Source organism: Gymnoscopelus microlampas, assembly GCF_963454915.1.
Source record: "Gymnoscopelus microlampas genome assembly, chromosome: 19".
Taxonomy (NCBI): domain Eukaryota; kingdom Metazoa; phylum Chordata; class Actinopteri; order Myctophiformes; family Myctophidae; genus Gymnoscopelus; species Gymnoscopelus microlampas.
Window position 1 is genome coordinate 46,576,937 of NC_139956.1, and position 12,939 is coordinate 46,589,875.

The following is a 12,939-nucleotide window of genomic DNA, read 5'->3' on the forward strand; positions in this document are numbered from 1 at the left end:
AGCTTGTAGATCGGCTATTTTCAAATAGCCTAGGTATAAAATAGGGCTGAAGTGGTTTATGTATGTTTTATAATATAATAATTTATATCTGCAAAGTAACAAGTAACTAAAGTTTTCAAATAATTGTAGTGGAAAAGTAAAAGCATCGAAAATTGGAAATACTCCAGTAAAGTAAAAAATACCTCAAAATATTACTTGAAAAACGGGCAAATCTCTGTGTGGGTCTGAACAAGGAAGGGTCTTACTTAATAGAAGCCAAAGCGGGGTCACTTAGAAGATGAGAGATTCCTGTGTGGATGGAGAGATTCTCCATCCACACAGGAAACCTGAAACCCTCCAGGGGCCAAAACGTGTGTAAGATGAAACCATTCACAATGACACGGTCTGTGACGGTAGGAACAGAACATCTTTATCACCGGCTAATAGCCGCCGATCAGACAAAATAACATTACGTCAGCCATTTGAACCCATTAAAAACCGGGAAGGCATCAAAAGTGTCATTTTAGATTTTTCAGAAAACTTAGAACAGTGGTTCTCAATAAGCTGCGAGCTTGTACATCTGCAATTTTTGAACATTTTTGAGAATATTTAGTGTTTGAATTTTTTTAAATAATTTTGGATTTTTCTGAGGGTCCCTGGCACAACACATTTTCAGATGGGGGACCTGCGGCCAAATGTGTGTATATATATATATATATATAGGGGTCAATGTAGGGGTCCTTGACATGAAAAAGTTGCATTACATATTCGCTAGGATCCATTTGAAAGGTGCCTTAGTGCACTGCCAATACAACATTATATTGCTGTAGCAAAGACATTTCCTTTCACTACTGTACTACAGTATTTTCATCAGAGACAGTTTGGTAGTGTTTCAGTTCCGGTTTTGCTCACGTGGACTTACAGTAAATTCATTTCCAGACACTCTGAAAGCAGCAGAGAAGTGACATGACACGCAGCTGTTTTCAACTAACTAATTCTTCACTATGTGACGATGATCCAATATTCTGCATAATGATGATGCACATTCCCTTATTTAAGTGGTTCTGCTCGTAGCCCACTTTTCGGAATCACGGCCCACCAGACAACGTGTTGTTATCAAAACCTCCGGCATCATAATTAAACGGGGGTGTTTTTGTTAAAACGTGCGTTACGATAGTAATGGTTGAGTGTCTGTTCCGTAAACAGGGGTCTCTCCGCGTCTCTCCAGCTATTTAGTAAACAGAAAATACATTTATGTCAGGATACAAATTGTATCCAGTCAGGAGAGAGAACTCCTACGAGGCACAGGAAACAAAAAGTCAAATTGAAAGCGATGAAAGAAACATAAACTGAATATAAAATTGAAGCTGACAAATTATCTTTGTGCGGTTCTCTGCTTCTGATTGGATAAAATCGGTATCCCCACCTGAACATGTATTTACTGTTTACTAAAGAGACGGAGAGATGAGGAGACCCCTGTTACTGAACAAACAGTATAGCAATTACTACCAGAACATAGAGATACAACCTTTTGATTTCAAACCAAAAACATATCCCTTGCGCAGCATCTTTAACAAGACTTATGCAACACAATGTTTCCAGTTTCACTGTTCACTTCTCGTGTCATTCCGCCCACAAACCAGCAGGTGGCTTGGTAATCATGGCTCTCTCTGTCTTGCAGAGCAGGGGCTGAAACTGTCCAGATCACCAGACTGGTGTATGCACTCCACTCCAACAACTTACTTTAGAATGGTTCCGGATGGGATAGGATAGGATAGCATAGGATAGGATAGAGGTAGTAGGGGGGGGGAATAGAAACCTCTTATTTTTTGCAAGGCTTTCGGAGGCAAATATTGTACTTTTACACTACAATTATTTGAAAACTTTAGTTACTAGTTACTTTATAGATTTTGATTGTTATTACAAAACATACATTAACCACTTCAGCCCTATCTACATTTTGGCCATTTGAAAAAAGCCTACAGTATATGCGACGCATTGTAAGCTTGTAGATCTGCTATTTTCAAAAGATTTGTATCCAATTCTGCATGAGTACGTTCTACGTTTGGTATCAATTTTGTTACCAATGCTTTTGTACTCTTACTTGCGTAAATTTAGAATTTCGGACTTTTACTTGAAACAGAGTATTTTATTTCCACATTGCAGTATTGATACTTTGACTGAAGACAGAAATGTGAGTACTTTTTCCACACCACTGTCCGCGTCGGCCAAGCCCTTTGTCACACAATCCCCCAGGCTGTCTGGCTATAGCTACTACTGTTGACTGACTGGCAGCTCGCTGGAGTGTGACAGCAAAGAGAGCGTTTGGAACAAGACAGCCCCCATGCAAGACGAGACTCGCGCTGTCAAATGTGACAGAGCTGCTACGTGTAGCGCCGCGTGTTCCAGCGCCAACAAAGGCACTGTCTGTCGCAAGTGTTGCAAATTTGCACACGAACACACGTGCGCAAGTGTGTGTGTGTGTGTGTGTGTGTGTGTGTGCATACAATGACAGTGGGACTGTACTGTAAGAAGGTATGCACACATGACTTTTTCACAAGGGCTTTACTGTATATCTGTCCCGGACGGAAACCTCGTATGTCCCAAACTGTTACTTTTCAGCAGTGGTGGAAAGTAATTAAGTACTTGTACTTGGGTACAATTTTGAGGTATTTGTACTTTACTTGAGTATTTCCAATTTCCGATACTTTTACTTCTACTCCACAACATCTCGGATCCAAATATTGTACTTTTACTCCACTACTAGTTACTTTGTAGATTTTGATTATTATTACAAAACATACATTAACCACTTTAGCCTTACATACATTTCGGCCATTTGAAAATAGCCGATCTACAAGCTCACAATGCGTCGCATCGCGACGCATTGTGAGCTTGTAGATCGGCTATTTTCAAAAGATTGTTGTACATTTGAAAACTTGAAATGGGACATTCGGCATAACGAGTACTTTTACTTTTGGTACTTTAAGTACATTTTGATGACAATACTTTTGTACCTTTACTCAAGTCCATTTTGAATTCCGGACTGTTTCTTGTAACAGAGCATTTCCATTTCACAGTATTGATACTTTCACCTAAGTACTTTTTCCACCACTGCTTATCAGGATTCAAATTCAACGGCATCGAAAGTAGCAGATCTACAAGCTCAATCTGCTACTTTTGATGCTTTTGTGAGATAAGAGGTTTCTGCCTGACAGCAACCATATATGCATACCGTCACATGTGTGCGAGAAAGCGTGCAAAGACAACATTCCGAGCCGAACAGGACACATATTTCTGGTTTATGCAAGACCGTGAGATATGATGTCACACGTATACCAGATATTGAGTCACAATTTCGAAATTAGTGATGGACTGGCGTTAACCACATTAACCCCGTGGTCCCTGCTTTGGACATGTTATTATAGCTGAAATATTATCCAAACTCCTCAAAAATAGAAGGCTTTTTTTTGCCCGTTTGACCTACAACCAAGCAGTGGTGGCAAGTAACTAAGTACATTTACTCAAGTACTGTACTTAAGCACAATTCTGAGGTGCTTTTACTTTCCTTGAGTATTTCCATTTGTTTTATACCTTGTACTTCTACTACACTACATCTCAGAGGCAAATACTGTACTGTTTACTCCACTGCAATTATTTGAAAACGTTGTGTTGTTAGCTTGTAGATCTGGTGTATTTGAAAGATTTTGACACATTTGGAAAACGTTTTTGTGAAATGGGACATTCTGCACAATGAATACGTTTCCTTTATGTATAGATTGATGCCAATAGTTTTGTAATTTTACTCACGTACACCTTTTTACGTTTAATACAGGACTTTGACTTGTAACATTATTTCTCCATCGTGGTACTGCTACTTTTTAACTTTAATCCGAGTACTTCTTCCACCACTGGGTTCAAAGTGATTAAAACGACTTCTACACAAAGCACCTGTACTATGGAACGTGACGGGACCCACGCACGGCTCATTTGTCTATATATCTTTCTTCTTATTCACCGCCCTCTGTGAAGCATGCCGGAGGAACTGGGTCACATTTAAGATGCAGCTGCGCTGAGATTTACTGTCTCCTCCTTTGCACTCATGTGGACTTCATTTTTCACAGCCGACAGCGCATGGCGGCTGGCTGGGGGGTGGAGGGAGGGATGGGTTTCTATAGGAATGGCTCAGTGGGAGTGTACAGCTCAAGAGTGAAATGGACACATTCCATTCGCTCCCACGGGAGTGATTCTGAAACATGTTTTTTTTTTGTGTGTGTGTGTGATTGGCAACGGACTCCCACTTCGTTATTTTTGATCTCCGTGACAAAAATCCTCAGTGTCAATTTAACCCATTAAGACCTGAGGCCGATTCTACACATGTCTTCTAAATACAAACAGTTTTCTGAAAAACTTAATGTTTCTTTACCAGTGGTGCTCCAACTTCTTCATGTCAAGGACCCCCAAAATGATAAGTAATTGGCCACGGACCCCCCATTTCAAAATATTTTGTTCCAGGGACCCCCAGAAGCAAAGATTTGAGTTAAAAATGTTTGCTTTAAAATAATATATATATATATATATTCAAAGTTTGTAGTGCTTGTAGATCTGCTATTTTTGAATAGCCAAAGTGTAGCATAATGCTTTTTAGCTCAAATCAAAAAATGACATCAGATGCGTTCCGGGTCTTAACTCTGAAGGTTTACAAAAGGTTCCTTTTGTACACATGCAGGGTCACAGAGCCGTAAGGGTCCATTTGGTTCCAAACTATCCCGTTAAGGGTCCATTTGGTTCCAAACTATCCCGTTAAGGGTCCATTTGGTTCCTTTTGTAAACATTCGCAGTCACAGACAGAGCCGTAAGGGTCCATTTGCTTCCAAACTATCAACCTTTTAACCATTTACTGTAGCTCCCCCCGGAACCCCTTCAAGAACGCCCCCGAAACCCACACTTTGAGAACCACCGTTCTAAGCGGGAGTGAGATGGGCGGGGACGTCAGACATTAAATGTTATGGGGAAGAGGAGTGCATTGTTTCACAACCCCAAATAACAGTAAAAATAAATACACACGTACCCCGCACCTGAGGGCAGAGGCAGAACCGACACATTGATAGCACTGCAAAAGGACGCAATAATAATAAGACAATTCTCGCCTCGTAGTATATGAGGGTGTGTTCACACAGTTCACACTATCTGCCTTTTATGAAGGAAAAGGTGCTGCCTGGAGCGCTTTTTCTGCTGAAAAGGAAAATAATAAAAAGGGGGGGAGGGGGTCGCACAATATATTATTTGGGACGCGCGGAGAAGTCGAGGGGCGGAGAGGCAAGCGGGCGCGGTCCGTGAAATTCTCGGCGCTCGTTTCGTGCACGCGCCCGTGGAGCGGCAAGAGCTGGATTGTGGGCAGTTTTTTTTTCCCCCCGCGACGCACAGGAGGACAAAACAACAATGGCCGCGGCGCGATCACCGCCGCCCGCGTCACTCGCTCCCCGTCTGAAACAGCCTTTAATGGGTTAACACATCAGCTCAGACTAAAGGCTCTGAATTTCTCTTAGCCTGGTGTTTGACCTAATATCCTAATTCACCGGGGCCATAACGGACCGAATAAGAACTTTAAGAACCCCTCCATAACTCTCAAGAGTTACAGACCCTTCAAGGAACCAACTGTATGAACTCTTCCATAACTCTCATAGAGTTACAGACCCTTCAAGGAGCCCTGAGGGTCCCTGGAACCAACTTTGAGAACCACTGGTCTATGGTCGGGGAAGAAAGTGGCCCTGGTCATTAATTATGCGCATTACAGTCAATAAGAAAGCGCACCTTTTAAAAGCGGCCCGCTTCGGTCATTTCCATGGGGTCGAGTGTGAAAAGGCAGGTGACATTTTGTTAAAGAAAAAGGTGGACATTGTGAACGTAAAAAGCATGTCAGAAGACCCATAGAACCAGGTGTGTCCTTTGCATTGTAACTGCAGCAGGGAGAGAGAAAACATGGTCTATGGCTCAATTATTCCTCTCCGAACTAATAAGTTACTGCGTAGTAAAAAAAACGTTGTGGACCGGATCTGTAGCCTGCATCATCGATGCGCGGTGTAGTGGTCATTAGATATTTCGACATTTTAGTTTTGCCTTGACGCTCGTACCTAAGTCTAAGTACCATTATTTACAGGTGCTTCCGAAAAGCCAGAAGTTTGACATTTTGAAGGAAATGTAAAAAAAACAAAAAACAGAACACGTATTCTGAATTAAATAACCCCCCCGCCCCCCCATCTACATGTCATGTGTATTTACCTCCATTCACATGTTTGCGTGATAAGAAAAAAAAAAGAAAAAAAACAGGAACATAACTTAACATGCACACTGCCTGCATTATGAAAGCCATAAGGCTTCGTGGGTGCTTTGTTTGAGACGGCTCACTGTGGGGGGTGCGTTTGGAAATTATAAAACGCTCTGAGAGTACGTGAGAGCGCTCCGGCGTTGACGCCATAGCGCACAAGAGTTCAGGAACGGTCAGTACGTACTGTAACAACACACCTTTGCCTGTGGTCTGAGGGTTTACTCATTATAGACAATTAGACTCTATTGCAGTGGTTCTCAACCTTTTCAGGCCGCGACACCTCCAAAATAATCCTATTTGAACTGGGGACCCCCCAAAATAATCATATTTGAACTGGGGACCCACCCAACCCTGTCAAGCGCTTGGAATTGTAGGGAGTTGAGGCATTACATTTAGTTTGACTCTGGTTCCACAGATAAATATTGTGAAAATAGCCTATTTCTTATATTATTTGACAATGTGGCCAATGTTTGACCAGTTTTTATAGTATAGTTTGTTGATTACTTTTGATGCTGCAATGGTCTTTTTTTCCATTTATTTTCTTTCTCTTAGGTATTAAAAGTTCTTAAATTGTCACTTCACTGTCATCTGGGCACCCCCCAAAAAAAAATCATGTGGGGGGTCCCCTGGGGGTCGCCACCCACAGGTTGAGAACCACTGACCTAGGGGGCGGTGCACTGAACTTTCAAAAAGCCACGCACTGACCTCTTTGAATGTACGAACGACCAGAGAGCACTCCAGCACTCTCAGCGCGTATATATATTCCCAAACCACACCCTGTAAATACGATACTCCAGCGTGTGTCAACACAACCAGGACTTCATCAAAGATAACGGATAAGAGATAAAAGACAAACATGACGTTCCAAAGTGTTAAGAAAACGAGCAAAAGCCGAGCTAGAATGTTTTAAAGTGGAAGTGCAAGAGGACGTTTTGTTTTTTTCTTCTTCTCCGAACGAGTCTCTTCTCTCTCTCTCTCTCTCTCTCTCTCTCGTAAAAATCCCGCACGAGGCTCATAAGCGTCCTGTATTCATTGGTCCAGGAGTTTAAAAGGCGAAAAGGTTACTGCAGGTAGATCGGTTGGTAGGCGGGGCGCTGGGGCGGAGTGACAGGGTGTGGGGGGGGCTTGTCCACAGGCTCACCCCAAACTAGGGCTGGGCGTTATATATATCGATATTATTTTGTGATATGAGAGTAGATATCGGCTGGGATTTTGGATATTGTAACAATGTAATTGTTGATATGGCATTAAGTGTTTTCCTGGTTTTAACCAGTTGAACCCCTCTCTATTCTGGGGGCAAAACATTCGGTGAAAATATGCAGATCTAGCAGAACCCCATATGGTTGACTGGAGTCCCTCAGGGCTGAATGCTAGGGTCTTTTCTGTTTTCTTTCGCAGAAAATAGCCATTCGACAAGTATAGGGTTTATGTATGTATAGGGTTTAACCACTTAAAACCCCTGCATTCCTAAGCTGGGGAAAGCTTTCGCAGAAAATAGCCATTCGACAAGCTCACAACGTGTTGCGTTGCAGCGCGTTGTGAGCTTGTCGAATGGCTATTTTCTGCGAAAGAAAACAGAAAAGACCCTAGCATTCAGCCCTGAGGGACTCCAGTCAACCATATGGGGTTTAAGTGGTTAAGGGGGTCAAGCTGTATATTTTTTAAATAGGTCAGCAATTGTCAAGCTTGTAGCTTGTAGCTCGGCTATTTTCGGTAGTTTTGGAACAAATCGTTAAAAGAAAATGGATATCATCGTCACGATATCAATATTGAGGTATTTGTAAAAAAGAAAAAAAAAGAAAAGAAAAAAAAAGATGGTGATATTTGATTTAGTCCATGATTGAAGCCCAGCCCCTGCCCCAGAGACCCACACTATCTCAACCTCGCCACCTTCGCCTCCCTCCGCGCCAACGTGCGGTTGCTCCGCACCAGCCGGCTGCCGTCCCAGTCCCGCTCCCCCTCCTCCGCTGTCCTGCCGCCCCCTCCACCTCCACCAAACGACAGCCTCGCTCCTGTCCTGGACGAGTCCTGTCGGACGTACGGCCCGACTCCTCCTCCCCCGGCCGCCATCATCACCACGGGTCCCTGGTTGTTGGGGCCCCCCAGCGGAGGGCCCGGCTGGGCCTGAGGCGCCTGCGGGGCCCGCGGGAACAGCTTGGCGTCCAGCACGTCCTTGTACTGGATCTCGGGGCGGATCATCCTCAGGCAGGCCCGCGTGGTGGCGTTGTCCAGCCCCGGCTGGAGCTCGTAGCCCAGGATCTTCACCAGGCCGCTCTGGAAGGGCCGGATGGCCTTGTCCCGGATGCGGTGGGCCTCCACGGGCCGGCCGCCGTCGCGGAGGCAGACGCCGGCCAGCGCGTCCCGCCGGGAGCGGAGCAGCGCCACCTCGTGGTCCATGCGGGCGCGTCCGAAGCGGTCCACCTCCTCCCAGAAGGTCTGGTTGAAGGCCCGGTAGAGGTGCCAGTCGAGAGCGTTCCAGTCGCGCAGCTTCTCGCGCTGCTCCGCCGTCAGGGACAGGTTGGGCGGGGCCTTGGCCTGCAAGGTGTATAGGAGCACACACAATTCAGTTATAGCAGCAACTAGGCCTGGAATTTTGTCATTTTAGGGTCACTTGGCCTTCGGTGTTGTCCATTTTTTGAGGACACAAAGGCCAAATGCCAGATTTTAGTCCACTAAAAGACTATCTGCAGTGAAATAAATACATTATGGTATTTACAGGTTAAAGAGTAGTTCACCCAAAAAATTACTTATTTTCTGTCAATTGCACACCCCATGAAGCCTTGAATCCATGGATTTATTTGTGTTTTTTTGTCGCATTCCTAAGCTATTAATTTGATTCCTGTCTTCTACCGGCTAATGAATCCGGTAGGAGACACAAAGTAGATTATTTGTGTCTCCTACCGGAAATACACCCGGGCATCAAATTATTGGCTTAGGAATGCGACAAAAACAAAATAAATGTATTCAAGGCTTCATGGGGTGCGCAATTGATAGAAAATAAATAATTTTTTGGGTGAACTCCTCCTTTAAGAATTCAAAAGACACTGGTGTCTACATATTGACAAGAAAGAGACACTGGTGTCTACATATTGACAAGAAAGAGACACTGGTGTCTACATATTGACAAGAAAGAGACACTGGTGTCTACATATTGACAAGAAAGAGACACACTGGTGTCTACATATTGACAAGAAAGAGACACTGGTGTCTACATATTGACAAGAAAGAGACACTGGTGTCTACATATTGACAAGAAAGAGACACTGGTGTCTACATATTGACAAGAAAGAGACACTGGTGTCTACATGACACGAAAGAGACACTGGTGTCTACATATTGACAAGAAAGAGACAGAGGAGAAAGTGGTACAGTCAGCTGGGGCATTAAGGCCACTGTAGCCTCAGGGCATGCCATTTTTGGAGGGGTAAAATGCCCAAACTGAGGGGCAATAGAGCGTTGCAGTTCCCGCCCACTTCCTGGTGCAGGAAGTAAATACTCAATGCATTTTTCCCATTGACTTTTACAAAGATATTTATATAAATTAATTTAAGCCTAGAATCAAGCTATCCAGGATCCTGGTGAATTATGACCATACAACGTTTGATTCTGTGAAAACAATTTTTTGAAAACGGCAAAACAAAGGTATTTATTAAATATAGTATATCATATCATTAAATATAAAATAAAAATAAAAATCACAGAAAAAAAGGTTTTATGGTCATGATTCACCAGGATCCTGGATGGCTTGATTCTAGGCTTAAATTGATTGATATAAATATTTTTGGAAAAGTCAATGGGAAAAATGCATCGAGCATTTACTTCCGGCACCAGGAAGTGGCGGAACTGCGACGCTCTATAACGACGGCTATGGCCTTCGTGGCCTCCCTGAAATTTCTGCACTGGCAGCAACTAAAGAAAAAAAACCTAAATGAAGTATATGAATTGACAATGCCACTGAAATAGATTAATTAATTACAATGAAAAACTAAAAAGCTCATTTCAATGGCAGTTGAAGTGAGTGAATAAATAAAATGAATAAATGTTTAATTAAATGTATAAATAAATAAACAAACAAACACAGAAATGACTGGCAATGTCCAGTAGCAATAATTGTAAACAATGATTTACTATGGTAAGAACAGGCCATGGATTGAATTATTTTATACTTTAAAAAATGTTCAAAAATAGCTCAAATAGCCTTGACAATCTGCAATAATCCAAATAATAATCCAATAATCCAATCATGGATTGGATGATTTACTATGGTCAATGCACGCCATGCATTGAATCATGTTATACTTTAAAAGATCTTAAAAAAGAGTGTAAATGACCTATCTACAAGCTCACAACACATCACGATGCAACGCGTTGTGAGCTTGCAGATCGGCTATTTTCACTCTTTTTAAACAGATTCATTAAAAAATACAAATGGAAACGATTACGATTACACAAAATAATTGAGATTATCCCAACTAATAGGCTCTATGCACAGCAGCCATATTATCACTTCCTTCACAGGTGTTACCAATGATACTAATGAAGTTCCATTTAGTCTAGTACAGTGGTTTCCACGACCCCCATTTGACCCCCATTTGTACACCCCTGAGAGTGTACAAATGGAACCAATTTGGTTCCATTTGTACACTCTCAGCGTTACACACCTGTAAGGGGCAATTTGGAAGCCCATGAGGGTCCCTGGACCCCAACTGTAGACCCACTGGTGTAACAGTGTTTCCAGTGGGCCAACATGCACAATATCAGCACCCTGACTCTGTTTGACCAGAATGGAACAGAGCCTTCATTAGTAGCATTGGTAACACCTGTGAATGTCTTCATAATATGGCTGCTGGGAATAGAGCAAGCCCCCAGAACCCAGTGGTTGCATTGAAGCGAAATGGACATGCTGGCCATTCGTAGGTACTGCAGCTTAAACGGACGGGGCCACAGCACAATGTACGAGCGAAAACGGTTTCGACCAATGGGCTTGACTCACGAGCTTGCGCACAAGCTTGCGCACGGGGCCGCGCACCTCTGTGACGTAAAACGCGTCACTTCTGTGACGCAGAACGTATCACAGTGGCCCCAAATAGGCTACGCCCATCACACTTTACAACCCGGAAGAAGGGGTGAATTCGCTTCATGCGCTGGGTGAGCAACTCAATGCAAGTGGATGGGAGGGGATTTCGGGTGCCCTCTCTATTATTTTTAACTCTATGGAATAGAGCCTATTGCAATTATCTCAAATAATGGCGACCTGGGCGGTTACGTAATAATGGTGCCTACCTGCAGGCGGCCGCCTCCCACGGCCACGCCGGCGGCCGCCGCGGCCGCCTTGCCCACCCAGGAGCCGGCCACGCCCCCCATCCCGCCCCCCATGCCGCCGCTGGGCCGCTGCTGGCGGGCGTTCAGGCTGAACGAGACCACGGCGTCCAGCGGCCAGCAGAGGGCGTGCCGGAGCAGCACCATGGACTGGTCGAAGTACTCGGACACCAGGATGAGCTGGGAACACAGAGCGATGGATCATTGTTAAAGCCATTAAGACAATTCTACAAATGCCTACTAAATCCAGTAGTTCCCAAACTTTTTCGTGCCAAGGACACAATGATATGTATTTGGCTAAGGACCCCCTATATCTGAAAAGGTTTTGTGCCAACGACCCCCCAGAAGAGAACAAACATCCAAAATACAATCCAAACATCCAACAAATCCAACAAAAACAATCCAAAAACAAAAATAGCAGATGTACAAGCTCCTTTTCTGCAAAAATGTATGTTGCTATATAGCCAAAATCTAAAATGACGCTTTCCCGGTGTTAATGGGTTAAATCAAAACATGTATTGTTAAAAAGGTAAAGCTCTATGTTATAATAGTAATCATCACTGCTGTATTGTTTTATGTAAAGCACATTAAATTGCTTTGTTGTTGAAATGTCAAACCAAAATGCCTGCAGTAACTGGGGCGTCCCCAGTGTTTCCCATCCTTCCAGCTCTTTAGTAAACAAAAATCAGGCGGGCTACACATTAAATGTTCATCCACTTAGGAGAAAGAACACCACAAACATCATTTATCGGCTTGTGTTGCAGTTCCAATTGTGTCTGCTCATTTGTTTAATCACGTCCAATTTGACTTTTTTATCAAGTTCTCCTGATGGGATGAAATTCCTATCCCGACCTGAAAATGCATTTTCTGCTTACTAAAGAGGAGGGACGGGGAGACCTCTGTTACTGAAGAAGCCACTCTATAACAATGATTACTTTATGAATATTGAGCTATTCAACACTTTTTATTTTAACCAAAAATCACTTACTGCACTTTTAAGTCATTTACCTCATATGTCCATATGTTACTTTTCATGATTCAAATAAAAAAGATAGCAAAAATAGCAGATCTACAAGCTCAAAACATTGCAGATCTGCTATGTGCTAAAAGAGTGACTTTGAGAACTGTTTCACTGTACAATGTAATTCAATGAGGAGCATATTTTGAATTATCAATTTCTAATCAATGGAGCAATTATTTTTGATTTCTTGCCCAACTTTGGAGTTACATCATGGCAAAAGCAAAGCAAAGTTTGTTGTTTACCCAGGGTGTTGGACTAAGTGCGGAACTTATTTACAGCCAGACCCTGCATG

General features: G+C 43.2%; 1 protein-coding gene across 1 annotated transcript in view; it reads right to left on the minus strand.

Moving 5' to 3' along the window:
* Window positions 1-7,983: 7,983 nt before the first annotated feature.
* gal3st4 (galactose-3-O-sulfotransferase 4) overlaps window positions 7,984-12,939 on the minus strand; it is a gene marked incomplete at its 5' end in the record, with an annotated part of 42,902 nt that continues 37,946 nt past the window's right edge. The window contains 2 exons of the mRNA XM_084042434.1: window positions 7,984-8,842; window positions 11,591-11,806. Of these exons, the coding sequence (XP_083898560.1) occupies window positions 8,180-8,842; window positions 11,591-11,806 (879 nt within the window). The 3' untranslated portion in view covers window positions 7,984-8,179. The remainder of the gene's footprint in view (window positions 8,843-11,590; window positions 11,807-12,939) is intronic.